General features: G+C 40.8%; 1 protein-coding gene across 11 annotated transcripts; it reads left to right on the top strand.

Annotated features, from left to right (window-relative positions):
* The first annotated feature begins 411 nt into the window (after window positions 1-411).
* Window positions 412-20,608, top strand: LOC121867781 (agrin-like). 11 transcript variants are annotated; one of them, XM_042367870.1, is made up of 15 exons: window positions 412-514; window positions 4,099-4,255; window positions 8,149-8,379; window positions 9,006-9,221; window positions 10,667-10,960; window positions 11,702-11,938; window positions 12,147-12,200; window positions 12,358-12,639; window positions 13,122-13,408; window positions 13,707-13,950; window positions 15,630-15,845; window positions 17,950-18,156; window positions 18,341-18,658; window positions 18,840-19,004; window positions 19,192-20,608. In XM_042367870.1, exons 2-15 carry the CDS (start codon window positions 4,147-4,149, stop codon window positions 19,299-19,301), a joined length of 2,970 nt encoding a protein of 989 aa, XP_042223804.1. In that variant the 5' UTR covers window positions 412-514; window positions 4,099-4,146; the 3' UTR covers window positions 19,302-20,608. The 11 variants fall into 11 exon arrangements, with proteins under 11 accessions (XP_042223804.1, XP_042223805.1, XP_042223809.1 ...); XM_042367871.1 differs by having other exon boundaries at window positions 503-747; window positions 12,364-12,639; XM_042367875.1 differs by having other exon boundaries at window positions 503-747; window positions 13,122-13,216.
* Window positions 20,609-25,595: the final 4,987 nt, after the last annotated feature.

The following is a 25,595-nucleotide window of genomic DNA, read 5'->3' as shown; positions in this document are numbered from 1 at the left end:
CCATTTTAAATCAACTAACTGTATATAGGTGAATACAAACAAGGTGCCAGTAATGTCGACGGGTTATAAATGCCATCGCTCGTCCAGGTAACCACACCTCTACCTGGCGACTGTTTTTTGTTTTAAATTATAGAGAATTATAGTATATTTGAGATCCCTTTGCTAGGAAGTGTTACCAGATGAAATATTGATATAGTGACGAGAGGTCTTGAAATTTGACTAAAATCGTCTAATTATCGGTAATTATACGATTATTACGTAAACTATTATAGAGAAAATATACTTAATTTATAATTTTACTGCTGAAATGTTGTTTATAAAGTGTTAAGATGATTAAAGGTCATAACAAGCATGAATTACAGGTGGTTTTATGAGCGCCCGCCATGGGAGGAAGGTGAACCGGTCACCCACATCTGGCAACAATTTCACCTTTGATGGAGAGAGGAGGAGGGAGAGGGACTCGCGGGAGGGCCAGGCAGGGAGGGCCTTTATCAGTCTCGATCCAGCCATAGAGGTGAGTAGACGTGTGTGTGCCACTGCTCTCTCATATTCAGGGGGGCCAATTGGGAGCCTGACGTGCATACAAGCTGGACCAATCAGGTGCAAAATAAACACAAGCATTAAATAGGTTAATTGTGGCCTTATAGAACAAACTGTGATATTTTTGTTTTGGAAATAAGTGAAGAAACATTATCTTGAAAATTAATATAAGAAGGATCAGGAGGCGACCTTGACTCCAGTGTAAAGGTGAGGGACTACGGGTATAAATATATTTACTTAACAAAACACATACACTACATGCATAATTAACACAAAATAATTAACACCAAATGTATCTAAATTATAAATTGTATTACTTATCATAAAAACAGATTTAAATAGCATATTGTAAAGGATATTTTAATTGTTTTGAGTAAAAGTTAGTAAGTTATTATATTTGAGTGTGTATGGGTTGTATATTTTCCGTATTAATTTGTATGATTGTAGTTGCTATGTAAATGTATTTGTATGAATGTTTATACCTTTATTCTGTATTACTTATTAGTTGGATAAGTTTGTATTAGCCTTAATGGTGATGTTATTTGTGTATAGTTTCTCGTGTTGGTTTTAATCTAATCCACCAAACTAGTTTTCATACCGTACTTGGTCTACCCTTAATTTAAAACCTTATAACTCTCTAATTAATGGACCGAACTTTATGAAACTTAATAGGGACGTAACTGGACCTTAGATCTTGGTTGTGTGTGATAATTGATGCGATCCTATTAAAATTGGCGAAATGGGAGGTATTTATCTGAAGTAGGAATAGTGTGTGTGTGTTCATGTATGTAAAATCACCGTGTGTAACTGGGTCTTTGCATGTATGTATGTATATATGAGTTACAGGTACAGTAAACGGTACAATAATGATGTCATACGGTACATTTCACCCACCCACCCACACCCACTCTTTACATCTATACACTAAAAGGTCAAAAAGGATCACATTCATATGACCTTTGACCTCAATAATACCAAGGTCAATTGCCTCGTCAACTCAACCCTCACCAGGAAGTCAATCATCGTACTCAAGGGGTTAATGTGGTATTCAGTGTGTGTCTGTCAATACAAATTAGCTCTCTCTCTCTCTCTCTCTCTCTCTCTCTCTCTCTCTCACAGGGACAACACGTCACATCCGCTCACCATTCTAGTAGGGAAGGTCGGAATTTCCCTTAATTGAAGGTTATAGTATGGGACTCTCTCTCTCTCTCTCTCTCTCTCTCTCTCTCTCTCTCTCTCTCTCATTCTTCTTGCCTCCTTGTTTCCTTGCTCTCCTCTCCCCCCCTCTCCTCCTCCTACCTTTCACCTCTCTCTCTTCATCCCCTCCTCCCTCTTATCCCCTCCCCTCCCCTCCTCTCACCCCTCTTGCCCTACTTTCTTACCTGTGTGGGGGGACGGGGGAGGCTTAGATCACCTTTGTTGATATCACCTAAACAGACAGACAGACAGACAGACAGACAGACAGACAGACAGACAGGTTATAGACAAGTTTCTGTTTATTAAAGGACCCATAAGTTTATTAGGTCAGTTCCCCCTCCCTATAATGGTGGTAGGAGGGTGGTGGTGATGGTAGTGGTGTGGGAGGGGGGGGTGGTAGTGGTGGTAGTGGTGATATTGGTCGTGATAGTGGTAGTGGTGGTGGTGGTAGTGGTGTGGGAGGGGGGTGGTGATAGTGGTGGTGGTAGTGGTGGTGATAGTGGTGGTGGTAGTGGTGATAGTGGTAGTGGTGGTGGTAGATGGTATTAAAAAACTTTCACTGATGACCATTAGAAATTGACCCTATTAACATTAGAGGCCTATTAGGACTGGCGGGCCTATTAAGACAGAGGTGTCGATAATGGAGGTGTGTGTGCGTGTGTGTGTGTGTGTGTGTGTGTGTGTGTACAATATCAATGCCTCACACACACACACACACATAAACCATTTACGTGTAAGAGAGAATTAAACAAGTATTTTTTTTTTTGTCACCAGTTACAAAAAATAATGTGTTTACGAAGCCCCGAGGAACCCGGATTTAACCACTCCTTAAAGAGTTAAACCATCATTCTCAAGGGGTTAAAGTTATCGTCTTCAAGGGGTTAAATCATCGTCTTCAAAGGGTTAAACCTCTTGAGGACGATGATTTAACCCTTTGAGGACGATGATTTAACCCTTTGAGGACGATGATTTAACCCTTTGAGGACGATGATTTAACCCTTTGAGGACGATGATTTAACCCCTTGAGGACGATGATTTAACCCTTTGATGACGATGATTTAACCCTTTGAGGACGATGATTTAACCCTTTGAGGATGATGATTTAACCCTTTGAGGACGATGATTTAACCCTTTGAGGACGATGATTTAACCCTTGAGGACGATGATTTAACCCTTTTGATTTAACCCTTGAGGACGATGATTTAACCCCTTTAGGACGATGATTTAACCCTTGTGGACGATGATTTAACCCTTTGAGGACGATGATTTAACCCCTTGAGGACGATGATTTAACTTGAGGACGATGATTTAACCCTTTGAGGACGATGATTTTAACACTTTGAGGACGATGATTTAACCCTTTGAGGACGATGATTTAACCCTTTGAGGACGATGATTTAACCCTTTGAGGACGATGATTTAACCCTTTGAGGACGACGATTTAACCCTTTGAGGACGATGATTTAACCCTTTGAGGTCTATAATTTAACCCTTTGAGGACGATGATTTAACCCTTTGAGGACGATGATTTAACCCTTTGAGGATGATGATTTAACCCTTTGAGGACGATGATTTAACCCTTTGAGGACGATGATTTAACCCTTTGAGGACGATGATTTAACCCTTTGAGGACGATGATTTAACCCCTTGAGGACGATGATTTAACCCTTTGGTGGTTGTGGTGATAAAGGTAATTGTGGGAGGGGGAGGGGGGGTGGTGGTAGGCATGTGATAATGGTTGTAGATGCTGGTAGGTGACGCTGGTAGGTGATAGTGGTGGGCCTTCACTGAACTAGTCTTCCTAAAGGACACACACACACACACACACACACACACACACACACGCACACACACACGCACACACACACACACACACACACACGCACACACACACACACACACACACACTAACCTTCAGACAGGCTAAAAATATAATAACTAATTATCTATGTCTTTATCAGTTATTCCATTATACGTAGACGAAAAAATATATTAAAAAAAATATACATAAATGGATTAATAATGTTTAGTTATATTTTAAAGTAAAGTTAAACAAGTAATTATGGCCTGAGTAAGTTTTTGTCGATTCTGAATCTACTTAATGTTTGTGTTTTTTTATTTTGTGTGCTGCTGGCGTCACCAAATGAAAGACTAGAGCAAGGATGAGGTTATGATACTCTCTAGAGACTTATATTACCTTTAAGTGTACTGTATATTCTTTAGTAATTGTTTAAAAATTAGATTGGGGAATTTTGTACTGTATGATAATTTGTTTGTGTCTGACATAAATACGTAAATAATGTTTATAAATTATCCGTTTTCTTTGAATGTGTTTTTAGAGAGAATTCGTTTTCTTTCTAGGTGTTTTAAGGGAGACTCAACTAAAAACCACAACATCACGAGACCAAAATGAAAATCCTACTATTATTGGTGGTGACGGCAGTGCTAACGAAGGAGAGTTTGGCGCAGGGAGTGCCTAGTGAGAGGTACAATCTTTCAGACGAGGAGATAATACCAGGTTAGTTAATATAGACCAGTGTTAAATATTATTAGTGTATGTATTGTAGTTTATAGCTAATGAATATCTATTTGTCTGCCTTTGTTTGTATGTAGAATGGTTTGGTTACACTCTGGTAGCTTATTCATAACACACCTACACACACACACACACCTACACACACACACACACACCTACACACACACACACCTCTCCCTCAGACACACACACACATGACCATGACAATATCGACGAGGGTCATTACCACTAACCTGAAATATTCTTAAAAAAAAAAACAACTTACATTACCTGTTCTTGTAATATACTAAGAAACAATTAATATATCTTTTGTCTGTGTGTTTCTCTGTTTTGTTTATATTGTTTACATGTTTGTTTGTGTGTGTTTGTTTGTTTTTATTGTTGATATGTCAAATGGGTGTCTAATCTTCAGGTAAAATAAGCCAGGGGGCAGATGAATCAACGGGGTAACTAATATCCTGTTCACGTTACCGCATCCTGAGAAACTTTCGTGGACTTTCCAGGGCCCCGTGGTGTAAAAATACTTTCCTACTTTCTCTTGAGGATTCGTAGAAAACCACTGCCCCGTGGTGTAAAAATACTTTCCTACTTTCTCTTGAGGATTCGTAGAAAACCACTGTCCCCCCCTCCTCCCCTCTCCCCACCCCTCTCCCCAACCTCTCCCTACTCCCCTCCCCTACCCACAACACAGGTTAAGGAACTCAAGTACAGTTATAATTTCTCTCAATTTTCCTGTTTTTTTTTAATAATTTATGCATTTAAGTTACAATACATAATTAATTATCTTAGGTGTTGAGTAGATAGATTAGATTACAGGTAGACTGTGTGTGTGTGTGTGTGTGTGTGTGTGTGTGTGTGTGTGTGTGTGTGTGTGTGTGTGTGTGTGTGTGTGTGTGTGTGTGTGTGTGTTTAGATGAGGTAAGAGATACTTCATTCTGTTAGGTGAACTGTATGTTTGTTTGTGTTTTATCTGTTTGTTGTTTGTTTTGGTTTATATACACACATACGTACACATACATACGAACAAATACACTAATTACAAGTACACACACACACACACACACACACACACACACACACACACACACACACACACACACACACACACACACACACACACACACACACACACACACACACAGAGCTAACCAAGGGCTTCCACCAGCATCCCCAACCACAATTACATAACCACCATCATCACCCAACCACAATCACCATCTACTACCAGTATTTCCAACCACAATTCTCCTTCACTACCCATAATATCTGCAGGTAGCCAAGGTTAGGTTAGGTTAGGTTAGGTTAGGTAGAGTCTCAGTGTTAAGTGAAGGTATCTAGTTAAGGTAGAGTCTCAGTGTTAAGTGAAGGTATCTAGTTAAGGTAGAGTCTCAGTGTTAAGTGAAGGTATCTAGTTAAGGTAGAGTCTCAGTGTTAAGTGAAGGTATCTAGTTAAGGTAGAGTCTCAGTGTTAAGTGAAGGTATCTAGTTAAGGTAGAGTCTCAGTGTTAAGTGAAGGTATCTAGTTAAGGTAGAGTCTCAGTGTAAGTGAAGGTATCTAGTTAAGGTAGAGTCTCAGTGTTAAGTGAAGGTATCTAGTTAAGGTAGAGTCTCAGTGTTAAGTGAAGGTATCTAGTTAAGGTAGAGTCTCAGTGTTAAGTGAAGGTATCTAGTTAAGGTAGAGTCTCAGTGTTAAGTGAAGGTATCTAGTTAAGGTAGAGTCTCAGTGTTAAGTGAAGGTATCTAGTTAAGGTAGAGTCTCAGTGTTAAGTGAAGGTATCTAGTTAAGGTAGAGTCTCAGTGTTAAGTGAAGGTATCTAGTTAAGGTAGAGTCTCAGTGTTAAGTGAAGGTATCTAGTTAAGGTAGAGTCTCAGTGTTAAGTGAAGGTATCTAGTTAAGGTAGAGTCTCAGTGTTAAGTGAAGGTATCTAGTTAAGGTAGAGTCTCAGTGTTAAGTGAAGGTATCTAGTTAAGGTAGAGTCTCAGTGTTAAGTGAAGGTATCTAGTTAAGGTAGAGTCTCAGTGTTAAGTGAAGGTATCTAGTTAAGGTAGAGTCTCAGTGTTAAGTGAAGGTATCTAGTTAAGGTAGAGTCTCAGTGTTAAGTGAAGGTATCTAGTTAAGGTAGAGTCTCAGTGTTAAGTGAAGGCATCCTTACCTCTCCTATAACGTCCCGGGTTCAGTCCTCGGTGGTTGGTGTCCCTGAGATATAACCGGACATATCTGGTCTCCTGTACCACCACTGGACACTGAAGGACGAATTACCATTGACAATATAGAGAGTAAACGACCTAATGACTTACCGTTTTCCCTTTGTGTCCCCATCCCCCCCCTCTCCTCCTCCCTTTCCCCCCTCCACCCCACCTATATCTTTCCCTCCCCTTCCTCTTCTACCCATCTTCCCATTCCCTTGTCCTTCTCCTTTCCCTATTCTCTCTCTCGTCCCCACCTCTCTCCTGTCCCTTTGTCTACCTCTCTGCTTTCCTCCCATCTCCCATCCTCTCCCCTTCTATCCCCTATCCCTCTCAACCTACCCCCCCCCTCTATCCTAACCTCCCACCACCCCAAACCAAAAAAAGTTCACTCACCACAAAGCTTCAACAAAACTCACTCCCACAGTTCCACACACCAAGACTGAGGCAGCAGGTTGTAGAACAGCTCTGGACAGTTATTTTAAGCTCAAGGAACTTTCACCAAACTCCTATGTGAAGATCGAGGTGAACGGGAACGAGTTATTGCCGAGGAGTTTCAGTAATGTTATGTTGTTGAAATGCTGTTAGTTTTGGCATGTTTCTTAGTGTATTAGTAACATTTCCCATCTCTTTGTTACCGATGTTTCTCAGTATAATTTACCCTTGACCTCTCTCTGTCTCTCTCTCTCTCTCAGCGTTTTATGTTTCTCTAGGATCCATTGTTCATTCTCACACGTATAAACATTCACTTTCCCAGGTTTTTTTAAGCATCTTTAGGTATATAATTGCGTTTATATCTGTCTCTTTTATTCTCACATCACCAGTTAGGAGGAAAACTTAACGTAGGAACCTTTGAGAATCCATCTTTGTGTGGTAGCTTAAGTAAGTCAGTTAGACACGTTCTCACATCACCAGTCAGGAGGAAAACTTAACGTAGGAACCTTTGAGAATCCATCTTTGTGTGGTAGCTTAAGTAAGTCAGTTAGATACGTTCTCACATCACCAGTCAGGAGGAAAATTTAACGTAGGAACCTTTGAGAATCCATCTTTGTGTTGTATCTTAAGTGAGTCAGTTAGATACGTTCTCACATCACCAGTCAGGAGGAAAACTAAACGTTGGAACCTTCGAGAGTAGAACAGGTTGTGAGAGGTTGCATCAGCTCTGGGTCTTGTCTGGTCAAGCAAGTGATTGTAGGTCATAAATCATCCCTGGAATGCAGACGCTTCCTTTGTTAAAGTTAATTATTTAGTCTACCATCTTATTCAGCTCCGTTTTCTATAACTGTTTTTACCACTAACTTAAGAAAATGTGAGAAACTTGACACAAACGCATAAAATCTATTAATACCGATATTTATTCACACTTACATACACGTATATACATTTAGCTATCACGTATATATAGTATGTTATGTTTATAAATGTATATTCCAGTGTGATGATGGTTTTGCATGATGTGGTAGCTACGGGTATGTGGCTAATGATGAGAAATTCCTGTTTTTTTCTCTCTGTCGCCTATCTGTTTCTCTGTCTCTCGTTTTATCTGTCTCTTTCGGTTTGTTATTTTCTCTTTGTCTCTGGCTGTCTGTCTCTCCCTTTCCCCAGCAATGACGCGACCGGAAAATTATGGCTGATAGGGTGTTGAAAGAATTGACCGTATTTCCCCCCTCTCTCTCTCTCTCTCACAGTCGCCGCCCCATCACTCGTACAACCCCTAACGTCAGATGGACTTCCACAGACAACAAACACCCAATCATCACCGTTACCAGTACCCCAAGAGAAAGAGTGTCCAGAAATCTGTACCTTTGAATACCTTCCTGTGTGTGGTAGCAATGGGGTCACGTATAGCAATGAGTGTTCCTTTACTCAGGCCGCTTGTAATGACCCCACACTCACACTCCTCCATGTTGGCGCGTGTGGTGAGCTAATTTGTTGATGTTTTATTTTTGTGTTTGATTGTCTGTCTGTCTGTCTGTCTGTCTGTCTGTCTGTCTGTCTGTCTGTCTGTCTGTCTGGGTGTTTTGGGGGGTATGATGGAGTTTCTGTTGTGATGTTTTTATGGATAACGTGTTTCTGTCTGTCTGTCTGTCATAATAACAACTGTATTTACTCATCGATAATACTTGCTTAAAGACCATTGTTGTTATATGTGTTGTAATGCATCACTAACAACCCGCTTCACTAGTAATTGGTCTAACAAGCAATTACTAAGGTAGTTTTATAAGACTAGAGTGACGTCTCTATTTAGCGGACTATATAACAATGAATTTCCGTTATATAGAGAGTCCGTTAGATGCTCAGCAGTGTGTATTTATAAACATCAACTCTATATCAATGTACGGTATTATATGAATGAACTATTAGTATTATGAAAAAAAAATTAGTTTATCTTAAAGTTTAGGGAGAAATTTATTTGTTTACCCTTAATGTTGTCATTATAACCATTTTCTATGTATTGAGTTCATTTTCTATTGAGCCCAAGCAGCGGTGACTGAGCTAAATCCAGTACAGGACTCTACCATACTTCTTTCTCCTCCACTACCAGTAACCTCTCTCGAACCCCTACCTCCCATCCCGACTCAAGGTGGCGGTGAAGGGGGAAGATCACCGTGTAAAAAACTATGTATCCGTATTTTTGCTCCCGTGTGTGGAACAGACGGAAAGATTTACAGCAATGAGTGTGTGCTTAACTCGTTCTCCTGTATGTCTCAAGAAAAAGGAGGAGCAGCCATTAGATCTACTTCTACCCTTAGTGCCTGTGGTAAGTAGTATGGCTTTTGTGTGTTTAATGGCGCTTGTAGTAAGGTTGGTGGGACATGTACTGGCTCTGTTACACACTGTTGGCAGGTGCTGGGACATGTACTGGCTCTGTTATACACTGTTGGCAGGTGCTGGGACATGTACTGGCTCTGTTACACACTGTTGGCAGGTGCTGGGACATGTACTGGCTCTGTTACACACTGTTGGCAGGTGCTGGGACATGTACTGGCTCTGTTGGCATACACTGGTCTGGCACTGTTGGCCGGGTGCTGGGACATGTACTGGCTCTGTTGCACTGTTGGCAGGTGCTGGGACATGTACTGGCTCTGTTACACACTGTTGACAGGTGCTGGGACATGTACTGGCTCTACACACTGTTGGCAGGTGCTGGGACGTATGCTGGCTCTGTTACACACTGTTGGCAGGTGCTGGGACATGTACTGGCTCTGTTACACACTGTTGGCAGGTGCTGCAGGACATGTGCTGGCTCTGTTACACACTGTTGGCAGGTGCTGGGACATGTACTGGCTCACCAATTACACACTGTTGGCAGGTGCTGGGACATGTACTGGCTCTGTTACACACACTGTTGGCAGGTGCTGCAGGACATGTGCTGGCTCTGTGTGCACACTGTTAGCAGTGCTGGGACATGTACTGGCTCTGTTACACACTGTTGGCAGGTGCTGGGACATGTACTGGCTCTGTTACACACTGTTGGCAGGTGCTGGGACATGTACTGGCTCTGTTACACACTGTTGGCAGGTGCTGGGACATGTACTGGCTCTGTTACACACTGTTGGCAGGTGCTGGGACATGTACTGGCTCTGTTACACACTGTTGACAGGTGCTGGGACATGTACTGGCTCTGTTACACACTGTTGACAGGTGCTGGGACATGTACTGGCTCTGTTACACACTGTTGTGGCAGGTGCTGGGACATGTACTGGCTCTGGCTACACACTGTTGGCAGGTGCTGGGACATGTACTGGGTTACACACTGTTGGCAGGCTGACTGGGACTGTTGGCAGGTGCTGGGACACTGGCTCTGTTACACACTGTTGGCAGGTGCTGGGACATGTACTGGCTCTGTTACACACTGTTGGCAGGTGCTGGGACATGTACTGGCTCTGTTACACACTGTTGGCAGGTGCTGGGACATGTACTGGGTATTACAACACACTCTGGCAGATAATTACAACATTCCACAACTCTTAGTTCATAAATAAATTGGCTCTGATATTTTCTGGACTTGTGGCTTCTTCAACCCTTAGCTGTGACCTCTAGTGGGGGAATCATCAACTAACACCAGATATAAACACTGAACTGAATAATGTTTTATATAGGTTATAAAATGTTTAGTGCACTTTAGATACCTTAATGTTTACTTTGATTGATTACTTAGATTTCTTGGAATTTTTTTATTGTTATTTATTATTTCTTCCGTAGAGAGCCAGCTATTAGATCACCCTGATGTTGACTCTATTGTGGAAGGATCCGTTGCTACTGATGTTGGCAGTTCTGGGCCTTCTGTTCACGCCGTTGAAGTTCCCGTTGACATCGTTGATTCGCCTCCCATTGTCCCGAGTTCTTCGTGTCCGACTCTGTGTCCCAAAATCATCATCCCCGTGTGTGGTAGCGACGGTGTCACCCACAGCAACCCGTGTGTTCTGCAGTATGCCAACTGTAGGAGTGTTGAGGCAGGAGGCAGTGGTGTGAGTCTCGTCCATAACGCCCCCTGTGGTAAGTCTTCAAAGCTGCCTCTCACTGTTTCCCTGTCTCTCTGTTTCCCTGTCTCTCTGTTTCCCTGTCTCACTGTTTCTCTGTCTCTCTGTTTTTCCCCTGCCTCTCTTCCTTCTCCTGTCTGTAGTTGACGTCACAAAATCACACAAATACTTCTTTATAATTATATGAATCAATTTCGATTTAAGGTCATTAATCGACGTTCAAGAGTAATGATATCAGCTTTTTATTGCCTTAGTTATTGATGTATTTATAGAGGAAGAAAATCCTTGGACATTCATTAATGGAGTTTATTGGGGCCATTAAACCCTCTATGGTCACACTGGTATGGGATTTAAAGGTTCAAGTTAAGGGTTTTAATGGGTTCTCGGTCTGAGGTCTGCCTGTATTCGGGGTAAAGTTTTAACATTGAGAGAGACTAGACCCTTCAGTATCTGGTTGTAGGATCCCAGAACCCCCCAGGACCACCCAGGACCCCTAAAGACCTCCTTATACTACCCCCAGAACCCCCCAGGACCACCCAGGACCACCCAGGACCCCTAAAGACCTCCTTATACCACCCCCCAGGACCCCCCAGGACCCCTAAAGACTTTCTTACACTGCCCAAGGACTCTTCAGAACCCCCATAACTCACCCCATTACTCACCCTCCCCATCAATCACCCCCCCACCTCCCCCATCAAGCAGACCAAATACCAACTAACACACACCACCCTTCATTCTTCCCCGTAAATACTTCAAGATGACCTGACAACTGCTCTACCACCACCAACCACACCAATGACTGATACGACTGACCTAAGGGGCGCCTCGGGATCGTCAACATGTACCAACAACTGCCCCAAACAACTGCTGCCCATTTGTGGTTCAGACGGGAAGACGTATCGTAACAAATGTGAATTGAAATATGCTGACTGTCTCGGCAAACAGCATGGAGGTGGAGGAGTATCTAAACAACACAGAGGCCCGTGTATTAGTGGTGAGCTGCGGTGGTTGATAGATAGATAGATACTTAAACTGATCATGATCACATTGTTATCAAATAAATTACGACGATCCACTAAATCAATGACCTAACATTGATATTTTGACCTAAATTTGACCTAACATGACCTGAAATGACCTAATATGACCTGAAATGACCTAACATGACCTGACATGACCTCAAAAACCCATTTCCACTTCAGGGAGAGTTGGAAACCCCCAACAGGAGGTAACAGATCGAACAGCAGTGGTTCAAGGTGACGCCCTGTTTACTGTTGTTCGTTGGTGAAAATAACTGTTTCCCTGTTAACTGTTGTTCGTTGGTGAAATTAATAGTTTTTTATTTAATTGGGAAAATATTAGAATGTGACACCAATTAAGATATGCAATTTATTTATTTTTTTTTTATTGTTGGTTCAGGTGGAACAGAGTCTGGACCTGTTGCAGCTGGGGAACCCGTTGATCCTGCTGGCTCCATTGGTCAGACTCCTGTTGTTAATGCTCCCGTTGGCACTGTTGATTCACCTCCTGTTGTTGCTGGTTCCTCGTGTCGACCGGAATGTACCAAAATTTACTTGCCTGTGTGTGGCAGTGATGGTGTTACCTACAATAACATGTGTCTCCTGGAGTATGCGGGCTGTACGAGTCTAGAGGCGGGAGGTAGCGGTGTTACTCTCGTCCAAAATTCCTCCTGTGGTAAGCCCTTTATAATATTCTAACTTAATATATCCAAAATAACCCAACATCTCAAAATAATCAGACAAGCTAACGTTTTATCTAAGTTATCCCTAATATATCTCCGTTTTCTTTAAAGTTAACTCTCCGGCTATGACCATTTTCTATGAATCATTTTGCTCTACCGTCCTGAACGAAGTATTTCTTTATATTTCTTCACTATGACATTTTAACAAGCTTGTAGTTATATCCTCTCGTGTCTAAAAAAACTTTCACAATTATCGTTATTATTATTTTAGTTTTATTTTTGTTCATTTACGATTTTATTGGTAATATTGTAGGTCTGTTTATATATAATTCGTAATGTTTCGTTCTTATTTCATCTGTTTGTGTTTCTCTTATGATTTATGCTTATGTTTTATTTTAATATTATCTCTCTTTTTGTTATTTCTCTCTATTTCTCTCTCTATCTATCTTGTTCTCTCTCTCTCTCCATCAAACAGAACATGCAAGTGTCCCTGTTATAGAAATCCCCGTTAGTACCGCTACCGTTAATTCACCTCCCGTTACTGAGGCCCCCATTGACCCCATTGCTGAGATCCCCGTCGACACCATTGCTGAAGTACCCGTTGACACCATTGCTGAAGTACCCGTTGACACCATTGCTGAAGTACCCGTTGACACCATTGCTGAAGTACCCGTTGACACCATTGCTGAAGTACCCGTTGACACCATTGCTGAAGTACCCGTTGACACCATTGCTGAAGTACCCGTTGACACCATTGCTGAAGTACCCGTTGACACCATTGCCCGTTGACACCATTGCGTTCGACACCATTGCTTTGACACCATTGCTGAAACACCATTGCTGTACCCGTTGACACCATTGCTGGAAGTACCCGTCGACACCGTTGTTGAAGTACCCGTTGACACCATTGCTGAAGTACCCGTCGACACCATTGCTGAAGTACCCGTTGACACCATTGCTGGAAGTACCCGTTGACACCATTGCTGAAGTACCCGTTGACACCATTGCTGAAGTACCCGTCGACACCATTGCTGAAGTACCCGTTGACACCATTGCTGAGATCCCCGTCGACACCATTGCTGAAGTACCCGTTGACACCATTGCTGAAGTACCCGTTGACACAGTTGCTCCACCTCCCGTTGCTCCGGCTTCCTCTTGTCCACTCCTGTGCATCAGAATCTTCATCCCAGTGTGTGGTAGCGACGGTGTCTCCTATGAAAACCCGTGTCTCTTGGAACTCGCTGACTGTAAGAGTCGAGAAGCGGGAGGGAGTGGGGTTACTGTCGTCCAAGAGGGCCCCTGTGGTGAGCTAGTGATGATTTTAACTCGTTTTACCCTCTCAAAGAAGACGAATAACATACTAAACAGTTTAATATCGTAGTTACCCTAATAAAAACGTAATAATATCGTAGTTTTGCCCTTATAAAAACGTACTAATATCGTAGTTACCCTTATAAAAACGTACTAATATCGTGGTTACCCTTATAAAAACGTACTAATATCGTAGTTACCCTTATAAAAACGTACTAATATCGTGGTTACCCTTATAAAAACGTACTAATATCGTGGTTACCCTTATAAAAACGTACTAATATCGTAGTTACCCTTATAAAAACGTACTAATATCGTAGTTAACCTTATAAAAACGTACTAATATCGTAGTTACCCTTATAAAAACGTACTAATATCGTGGTTACCCTTATAAAAACGTACTAATATCGTAGTTACCCTTATAAAAACGTACTAATATCGTGGTTACCCCATATAAAACGTACTAATATCGTGGTTACCCATATAAAAACGTACTAATATCGTAGTTACCCATATAAAAACGTACTAATATCGTGGTTATAAAAACGTACTAATATCGTAGTTATAAAAACGTACTAATATCGTAGTTATATAAAAACGTACTAATATCGTAGTTACCCTTATAAAAACGTACTAATATCGTAGTTACCCTTATAAAAACGTACTAATATCGTAGTTACCCTTATAAAAACGTACTAATATCGTGGTTACCCTTATAAAAACGTACTAATATCGTAGTTACCCTTATAAAAACGTACTAATATCGTGGTTACCCTTATAAAAACGTACTAATATCGTGGTTACCCTTATAAAAACGTACTAATATCGTAGTTACCCTTATAAAAACGTACTAATATCGTAGTTACCCTTATAAAAACGTACTAATATCGTAGTTACCCTTATAAAAACGTACTAATATCGTAGTTACCCTTATAAAAACGTACTAATATCGTAGTTACCCTTATAAAAACGTACTAATATCGTAGTTACCCTTATAAAAACGTACTAATATCGTAGTTACCCTTATAAAAACGTACTAATATCGTAGTTACCCTTATAAAAACGTACTAATATCGTAGTTACCCTTATAAAAACGTACTAATATCGTAGTTACCCTTATAAAAACGTACTAATATCGTAGTTACCCTTATAAAAACGTACTAATATCGTAGTTACCCTTATAAAAACGTACTAATATCGTAGTTACCCTTATAAAAACGTACTAATATCGTAGTTGCCCTTATAAAAACGTACTAATATCGTAGTTACCCTTATAAAAACGTACTAATATCGTAGTTACCCTTATAAAAACGTACTAATATCGTAGTTACCCTTATAAAAACGAACTAATATCGTAGTTACCCTTATAAAAACGTACTAATATCGTAGTTACCCTTATAAAAACGTACTAATATCGTAGTTACCATAGCATCTACTACATAGCATCTACTTAGCATTTACTACAGGGCCCCATAGCTGCTAGGTGAGGTTAGGCTAATTTAAGTTTGGTCTGGTTAGAATAATATTACATTAGGTTAGGTTTAGATTAGCTTAGATTTAATCAAGTCACATCAGACACGATTAGATTAGCAAGGTGGTATTTAATCCACAGGGTTAAATCAGAATATCTCATCTAAGACTTAGGCATAAATGATCATGCTATCATCAACAGGACAGTCGGCAATTGAAGAAGCAGCACCTATCACCCCCCAAGTCATCCCACTTGCGAAGACGTCCCCATGCCCTACTAACTGCACCAGGGTCTTGGCTCCTGTGTGTGGTAGCGACGGCGTCACCTACAGCAATATCTGTCTCCTGAAGGTGCGGGATTGTCTAGATCAGGAAGCAGGAGGGAGTGGTGTGCAGGTTGTGTCCGCTAGTTCTTGTGGTGAGTTAAGCTTTAAATATTGGTGATTTGGATAAAGATGCATCATAAATAATATAAATAAGCTCGTTACCCCTTAAAGTTAGATAAATAAGCTAGTTACCCCTTAACATTAAATAAATAAGCAAGTTACCCCTAATAATCAGATAAATAAGATGAGTTTTTGGGGTGATTTAATCTTTAATGAATAAAATGAATAAAAATCTGCAATAAGTAACACAAATAAGTAATTTCTTAGCATTAACTCTATATATAAATCCAAACACCCCAACTAAACCATATTTTATTTATTTGTTTAATCTAACGCAAAAAAAAATAAACAAAACAATAGATTCTGATCCTATTTTTTCCAGATTGTCTTTTGTTTTAGTGTGACGTATCGTTCAAGGCGTCTATAGCTATAAAGGCATCTTGAAAGCCTCGAAGATGTCTCCTCTTATATTGTAAAGCATCTGTATAGACTCATAGAGGGAAGTATCATTGTAATTAAGCATATAAATGGGATCCTGGGGTTAATTAAGATCTAAATTCTCTCTTAATTAACTTGGGTAAATATATTTATTCTCCCAGGATTTTATAAATGACTTGGAGGGGATTTATCAGTAACAATAGCTGTAGTGAGGGGAGGGGAGGGTTAGTGGGGGTGGATTAAGGGGATGGGGGGAGGGGTCGTTGTTATAGAGGGTTATTAGATGTGGTCGTTTAAGGTCGTCCTTCCATCATTACCTCACACTTGATGGTTGTCCTCCACCCAGCACCTCTGACCACCTAGTTCTCCCTACTACAGGAACACCCGTCACTCCAGCACCCGTCACCCTAACACCCGTCACCCTAACACCCGTCACCCCAGCACCCGTTACCCCAGCACCCGTCACCCCAGTCACCCCAGCCCGTCACCCCAGCACCGTCATCCTCCTGCAACAAGGGGTGTCCCAAGATCCTACGACCAGTGTGTGGGTCAGATGGCAACACCCACGACAATGAGTGTCTGATGAACGTGGCCAGCTGTGAGCGGAGGAGGTCAGGCGGTCGGCACATCTACATCGTTACCTTGGGGCCTTGTGGTCAGTTATGGACAGACGCTCCGACACGCTCCGACACGCTCCGACACGCTCCGACACACTCCGACACGCTCCGACGCGCTCCGATACCTCCGACACGCCTGACACGCTCCGACACGCTCCGACACACTCCGACACGTTCCGACACGCTCCGACATAGGACCAGTACCCCTCAACTCATTCCATACCCACAGAAATTGAAGGTTTGAACTATAGCACTATTTTCCTCCACGAGTTGAGGTGATTGAATGGACATAAAGCTTATATTGGCTCGTGTCTCAGTTACCACTAGTCCATTCAGCCTTATGACACCTGGCTATACAGTTGAAGTTGTTTTGAGTTAGTGCCTTGTGTTGTGTGTCCTTTCTACCCCCAGACGGCCCACTCGTGAACAGATGAACAAATATCCCAACCTTGAGACATTCCCCTGAACAAATTTGAACCTTTTTTGTGAACTTTTGAACAATATTGTACCTTCGTGTTTATGTCTACAGATGAACAAGACAAAACTGTACAAATTCTCATCTGTCTCGTTTTAAAGACATACATGACTGTGCTGTTTTAGACATGTATACACGTCCCCATGTATGTATCGTCCCTGTAGACATGTCGTGTACGTATCAGACTGTAAGCTTTTAGACGCCTCAAATACAGACATGACTATGTATACACGCCAGCATATGACTGTTTATGTGTAAGTTTTTCTATGAATTATGTATACTCTTATAGGTTAGGTTAGGTTAGCTTTTGGTTAGGTTGATGTTATGTTAGGTTAGGTTGGAATTAGGTTAGGTTAGGTTAATTAAAATAAGCCAAAGGGAATTAAACCTAAAAAAAAATATCAACTTACCTTAAACCATCACCACGCACTCTACCACCCCCTACCACGCACTCTACCACCCCCTACCACGCACTCTACCACCCCCTACCACGCACTCTACCACCCCCTACCACGCACTCTACCACCCCCTACCACGCACTCTACCACCCCCTACCACGCACTCTACCACCCCTACCACGCACTCTAACACCCCCTCCTCCCGCAGACCCCAAAGCGGAGGAAAAGAAGAAACGAGATACCATCAAGGCTTCATCGTGCCGACAAGACTGCAAGGAGATTTATGACCCCGTGTGTGGTAACGACGGGAAGACCTACGATAACGAGTGCTTGTTAGATATGGCTAACTGTAGGAAGTGGGAAGCGAAAGAACCCGGTGTTTACATTGTGGATGATGGTATTTGTGGACAGCCAGGTGGGTGTGTGGGGTTATGTGGGTAGTAAGAGAGAGAGAGATGATATATAATGCCCTTTTGATATATGTAATTTATTATTTTTATTATTATTTATCATTATTTATCTTCTCTATGTCATTCTATTTCCCATTTTCTTTTTTCATACATCAAAGTAATTCCATTTCCTCTCATTATTCACTACAGAAGCGCGTGAAATCGACTCCTTGAGACCAGCAGCACAACAGATCAGCGTCCAATCTGTCTCAACACCCGTCCAATCCCTCTCAGCACCCGTCCAATCCCTCCCAGCACCTGTCCAATCCCCACTATTGACATCCCTAGGTGTTTCGACTCGTAGTTCCTCCACCTCCTCCTGCTCAGAGATCTGTACGCTGGAGTATGACCCAATATGTGGCTCTGATAACCTCACGTATAACAGCCAGTGCCATCTAAAGAGTGCCAATTGCCGGAAGAGGTCCTTGGGTGGTGTAGGAGTCACTATGGCTTTCCAAGGTCCCTGTGGTAAGTAGAATTTACTAATGTTCCCCCTTTCTCTTGATGTTCCGTTTTCTTTGATGTTCCATTTTCTTTTAGATTCCGTTTTCTTTGATGTTTTTTTTTCTTATCGTAATTTTTGTATCTATCTTACCTCCCCATCACCCCATACACTCATCTCCCCACTTTCTCTCATCTCCCCCAACAGTTGCAGCCCTCCCCCAAGGTCCAGTGTGTAACCAGCTCTGTGACAAGAGCTTGAAATACGTGTGTGGTAGCGACGGGGAAACATACAATAACCCTTGTCTTCTGGCCCATGCTAATTGTCTCAACCCATTCGCGTCCATTACTGTAGCTAGTGAAGGCCGCTGTGGTAGGTGAGATTGATGGGTGGGCGGCTGGGTGCGCGGCTGGGTGGGCGGCTGGGTGGGCGGGTGGCCGGCTGTGTACCATTGTTTATATACCTGCACTAAGTATATGGTGAAGTAATGTAAATTCTTTCTCATTCTCTCACATAATCTCTCTATCTCTCTCTCACTCTCTCTAATCTCTCACTGCAGGGTCTCCCGTCGCTCTCTCAGACACGTCAAACTCAACAGAAGAGGAATCTAGCCTGGACGAGGAGGAGAGACTGGAGGCTCCTCAAGGGGACTACCTCCCTCCTCTTTAAGTGGGGAGAGGAAGATGGAGGAGGGGAGGATATTTTTCCATGCCCCCCCCCCATGTATAGGTCAATGAGGAAGATTTACCCTATTTCAGTACGTTAGGGGAGAGAGGGAGTTATTTGTCTTGCCCTTATCTTAGCGCCTAATAGGGGCAAGAGACTGTATCTAATGAGTGAGGGAAGGATTTGTTATTTAATGGCACCAGGAGAGAGTTTGTGTTCTTGCCCTCTCTTGGTAACGTTAAGGGAAGGAAGGTCATCTCTCTTGCTCTTATTTTAGCTCTAAAAGGGGCAAGAGGCTCTATTTTGAAGAGCAGTAGATGGATATCGTCTAACTTGCCCTCGTTTCAAATGGGCAAGAGGTAATTATTTGTCCTAAACGCATTATATTGCCCCCAACAAACAAGACTTGCCCCCTCCTATACACCTCCATATATTAATTAGTTAAATCTTCCCATAATTATTTACACACGAAAGCGCTGATAAGATTATACAGTATATGAGTTTGTCCTGCATTATATAATCATCCCAGACACTACATTATATAATTGAGACATTAATATATCCTATACGGCTCAGAAACATCCAATTAAAACTCGTTAAAAGAGGGTAAATAATTATTATTGATTCTTATTCAGTTACCCCTGTGACTCAAGATCAGCAGCGTATATTTATATTCTTTAGAAATAGACTTAGTTGCTGTTGTAGGTCACCGATTACAGTTCTTTGTTTTTTAATCTATATATTTTTACTTCTTATTTTATCTTGCTAAAGTTCCCATTAATTTTACTCTAAAGGTTAAGAAGAATTTTGAATTGTTTATACGAAAGTACAGCCTTAATTTGACGAAGAATGAAGATATTATTGATTATTATTATTGCGTTTTTGTGCTTAATTTGGTTTTAAAGTATTTTTTTAAGTCTTAAGTTACCCATACAAAAACCCGGCAGGTTCCAAATACATTTTACACATACAGCTTGGCTTTATACCGATAAACAATAAAAACACCTGTATATTTTCTTCAAACAAATCATTTCTTCCTACAAAAATAAAAAGATTAATTAAATTACTGAATAAATATAAATAAATATATATATAATGACAAATAAATTTACTTGAAAGATGGCAATACTATTTTACCTTCAGCTATCAAAGAAAACGTTAAAACTCTGTTAGGTTAATGGGAAACTCTTTCATTTTTCCCCTCCACACGTTTATGCATTTTGCTGGTGTTTTTCTTTACCTGTGATGGACGATATTGAATTATTTTATAGATGAGATCTGTTGTCCTGTGAATAAAGATGATAAATGAAGTTTGTTTTCAGTTATCCTTCAAAACTCAATGAAAATAGAACGAAATAAGAAATATCAATGTGGGTGTGTGTGTGTGTGTGTGTGTGTGTGTATTACCCTAAAAGATTGGGTTGTAATTTTTTTTATGGGTTTACAAAATATACTAATTCATACGTTACAAAATCTTCCAACTTTTACGTTACAAAATACATGAAATCGTGTATTACAAGACCCTTACATAATGAATGATAAAGTTAACCCCGCCATCTAGTGCGTGAGAAAGGTACTAAATTAGAAAACGTCTCAGGAGTAACTACTTTAAAACTCGTGACCTTATTCCTCGCCTGCACCCCTATATTGCCTTCACTATGAGACTTTTAATTTATTATTAATACTTACCTAGTTAATGTTATTAGAATATTTCAATTCATTATGTACTATACCATTTGGCCTGCTGGAGGAGAGCTGCGAGGATTGAATGAATCCTGGGTGACGTTGGCTGCACAGAACACAACTCCTGTTGAGTTTTGAGAGCGACTTATTTAAACACAGTTATGGAACCTGTAACAACTTTTAACACCTGCAAGGATGGGAAGGTGTCATTAAAGAGTAATATTATTAAACTACTGCAAGGATTGGTCTTCATTGTTATTTTATTGGGTTAAATTACATTCTCACCCTCTTACAACTAGGACATTTGTGTGTTTATGGGTATAAACGATTTGGACCACCATCGCTCTGTAATACTAGAGCGCTTGGCCCCAAATCATTACGCTATTAAAAACTAGTTTCTTAATTCTATAACCATGTTTACGTAAATAAGTTATTTAAAATTGGACGCTATTGTGCATTTGCGACGAAAATTATATAGAAGAAAAGTAACTTATAATATCCCTTTAAGTGTTACACAAATAAAACATTCTCGGTTGTATGGTTGTGAAAAGCTGCAATAATGCCACTCACTCTGTTGTGGGCCAAGAATGTGACAGAACACACACGAAGGTCTGTGGTGAGGGTCAAACTCTCTTATAATACCCACTACTGGCGTAAAACATGATCCTACACCCTTCTAAATAAGCTACCTCACTGGGGCTGCCTCCTCACCAGGCTAACTGCTCAGGAACTGTTTCTCGACCACGTAATTTACTAAACTAAACTAACTTTACCTCATATGAATGCTGCATAAGATAAAATAATGTGGTTCAAAACACAATAATACCGTTTATTTTCCAGTAACCAAACGCGAAATAATGCCTTTATTTTTGCCTTCCACTCTCTTTAACCCTTATTGGGCCAGTGTTGGGCCGGTGGCTGGACAAGAACGTACTCATCATTGTAATATCATCGTTGTGTCATTAGTGTTGGTTTACCTACGTTGTTTTAGTGTGTATTAATGTGTTTTAACAAGAAGGATAAATAGTTACTAAACCCAGAACATGAGGTTTAGTTCTACACGAGAAAATAAGTTAAATGTGAATGATAACAAGAGAGTTTGTCCACCTTCTCTGCAGACGACGAGTTCTTCCATCACCAAAGCAAAGATGTGAAGGTAAATATTAGTTATTTATCAAGGTTATATTACAGCGTTATGTCTCCTGCCATCATCTTATGTCTTCTTTCAATTGTTAACTTCATTCATCCTCCTCATTTTCATAGTTTTTTTTTTCTATTTCACGTAATTATCGAATTACCTTGGCTATTTTTAACTGGTTAGGTCAGTGCTTGGGCTTCGACTCAGTACCTCGGGGTCGACTCCAGTGTGGTGGTTCCGAGTCAATTTTCTTAAAAAAACAAATCCGACATGGCTGCTTTATACAGCCTTTTGTTGACCTAGAAATATACTAACGATGAACTAAAGTCAATAGTCGCCTTGTATTTACGTAAAATTGACCTGCCTGCAATTAAATCAGGATCCAACTCAAATGCTCCCGTTACCAGGCCGTTTAACCGATCTTAGTCATTTATGTGCAGCTGGATTTCCCTTGGCTGTCTCTAAGACGGGGTGAATAAGAGAGCCTTGTTGCTGATATCAAAGGAGTCCCGGCTACCAGAGTCAAGCAGGAGAGTCTTCTAGGCATCAGAGAGGTTCTTGTTGTAGTGAAATCCTAGACAAGGCAAGCAACCGTCGCCATCATTCTCCTCTGAGCGTGTTTCATCCGGGAAGTACAAATAAGCGCAATAGGGTTTAAACTAGTAAACTGCATTCATTTTCTTCAGTGTAGTGCATCCTAATATAAACCCGGGAAATTGTGGCTCAGCAGGCATAATGATGGTTTAACATTCAAAACTCGTACCATTTCGTAGTTTTATTTAGACATCTGCATACTTGATCACGATGGTAATGGAGCCTTAATACCTGTTACAAAGGACCTCCTCTGACCTGCTCACTTGACCAAGGAGGCCGAATTTCTTAGCTAGTTTGTGAGAGATCATATTCACATCTGACCCCGTATCGACCTGGATTAGGCACTTATGGTTGTTGACTGTGGCAGGGAGTAAATGGTAGTTCAATAATGTGTTCCGAGATGCGTGCCTAAACCAACTTGGCCTTTTGATTCTCTTAGGAACCGAGTCGGGAAATATAGACAGGGTTTCATTCTGTATTCGGGGTAGTTTCTGGTTGTCATAGGATCGTTTAGTGCCTCGCCGAGATTAGTCTTCGGTAAACACCTTCTGAAAACCTGATCTCAGTTTCATAATAACGCAATATTTTACCCAACAGTCAAACACACATCTGTTAGGCCTGTATACTGGCACCTGAAATAATGTAGTAAGTGATCGACAGTATAGTGTAGTTATACAAGTATAGTGAAGGTAGTTAATATCAGTGTAGTGGAGTGATGCCAGTATAGTGAAGATAGTTAACATCAGTGTAGTGAAGTTAATAGTTATCAGTGTAGTGTTGTGATGCCAGTATAGTGAAGGTAGTTGACATCAGTGTAGTGTAGTGATGCCAGTATAGTGAAGGTAGTTGACATCAGTGTAGTGTAGTGATGCCAGTATAGTGAAGGTAGTTAACATCAGTGTGGTGAAGTGATGTCAGTATAGTGAAGGTAGTTGACATCAGTATAGTGTAGTTATGCCAGTATAGTGAAGGTAGTTGACATCAGTATAGTGTAGTTATGCAAGTATAGTGAAGGTAGTTGACATCAGTGTAGTGTAGTTATGCCAGTATAGTGAAGGTAGTTAACATCAGTGTAGTGAAGTTAATAGTTATCAGTGTAGTGAAGTGATGCCAGTATAGTGAAGGTAGTTAACATCAGTATAGTGTAGTTATGCCAGTATAGTGAAGGTAGTTAACATCAGTGTAGTGAAGTTAATAGTTATCAGTGTAGTGAAGTGATGCCAGTATAGTGAAGGTAGTTGACATCAGTATAGTGTAGTTATGCCAGTATAGTGAAGGTAGTTAACATCAGTGTAGTGAAGTTAATAGTTATCAGTGTAGTGAAGTGATGCCAGTATAGTGAAGGTAGTTGACATCAGTATAGTGTAGTTATGCCAGTATAGTGAAGGTAGTTAACATCAGTGTAGTGAAGTTAATAGTTATCAGTGTAGTGAAGTGATGCCAGTATAGTGAAGGTAGTTGACATCAGTATAGTGTAGTTATGCCAGTATAGTGAAGGTAGTTAACATCAGTGTAGTGAAGTTAATAGTTATCAGTGTAGTAAATAGTTATCAGTAGTGTAGTGAAGTGATAGTTAACATCAGTGTAGTGAAGTTAATAGTTAACATCAGTGTAGTGAAGTTAATAGTTATCAGTGTAGTGAAGTTAATAGTTATCAGTGTAGTGTTGTGATGCCAGTATAGTGAAGATAGTTAACATCAGTGTAGTGAAGTTAATAGTTAACATCAGTGTAGTGAAGTTAATAGTTAACATCAGTGTAGTGTAGTGATGCCAGTATAGTGAAGATAGTTAACATCAGTGTAGTGAAGTTAATAGTTAACATCAGTGTAGTGTAGTGATGCCAGTGTAGTGAAGATAGTTAACATCAGTGTAGTGAAGATAGTTAACATCAGTGTAGTGAAGTCAATAGTTAACATCAGTGTAGTGTAGTGATGCCAGTGTAGTGAAGATAGTTAACATCAGTGTAGTGAAGTCAATAGTTAACATCAGTGTAGTGAAGTTAATAGTTAACATCAGTGTATTGTAGTGATGCCAGTGTAGTGAAGATAGTTAACATCAGTGGAGTGAAGTCAATAGTTAACATCAGTGTAGTGTAGTGATGCCAGTGTAGTGAAGATAGTTAACATCAGTGTAGTGAAGTCAATAGTTAACATCAGTGTAGTGAAGTCAATAGTTAACATCAGTGTAGTGAAGTTAATGAATCGGCTGCTTGTGCCATTAACCAGGCCATTCACATATATTTATTATTTGGGTTTAAGTAACGAAACCCAAACGGCAGTTCCTTGTGTTATTATGAAAGGTTGTAGATATAATTCCTGAGTGTAGGTCGACCGTAAGTTCCACTGTCTAGGAGTGAATGAGAAGGGGACGGCGTTTATGTATTATAAACGTTAGGTCACGTCCTTACGATATGAGTTGACGTGAGCGACTCATGAGTAGTGACCCATCGAGGGAGAACGGTATGGGTACGTCGTCCCCCCTCGAGGGAAGACGGAGCCATCCACTGCGGCTCTCAAATAACGTCTTCCTCTAGTCAAGGATATCAAACTACTGCTCGCTTCAGGTGGCCAGAGAGCCGGCCACAAATGCCTTTACTCAGCATAATATGACGCAGCTTCCCGTGGGCACACCTTATCACGTGCATTGAACATGTCACCTCATAGCCAGTGGAAAGTTACAGGGTGTGAATCTGATTATAGTATCAGATATATTGACCCATTTATGTAATATGTTCTGTTGATGAGACAGGGGCCCATTACATTAATAATTAACATCAGTGTAGTGAAGTTAATAGTTAACATCAGTGTAGGTATACAGTGTACATAAGTTGAGGGGGCAGGTTAGCGCCTGCTTCGTTACACGTTGACGATACATTTAGATAT

This window comes from Homarus americanus, unplaced genomic scaffold, assembly GCF_018991925.1.
Source record: "Homarus americanus isolate GMGI-L3 unplaced genomic scaffold, GMGI_Hamer_2.0 scaffold46583, whole genome shotgun sequence".
Lineage (NCBI taxonomy): Eukaryota > Metazoa > Arthropoda > Malacostraca > Decapoda > Nephropidae > Homarus > Homarus americanus.
This window is presented reverse-complemented; position numbering and strand designations above follow the sequence as displayed.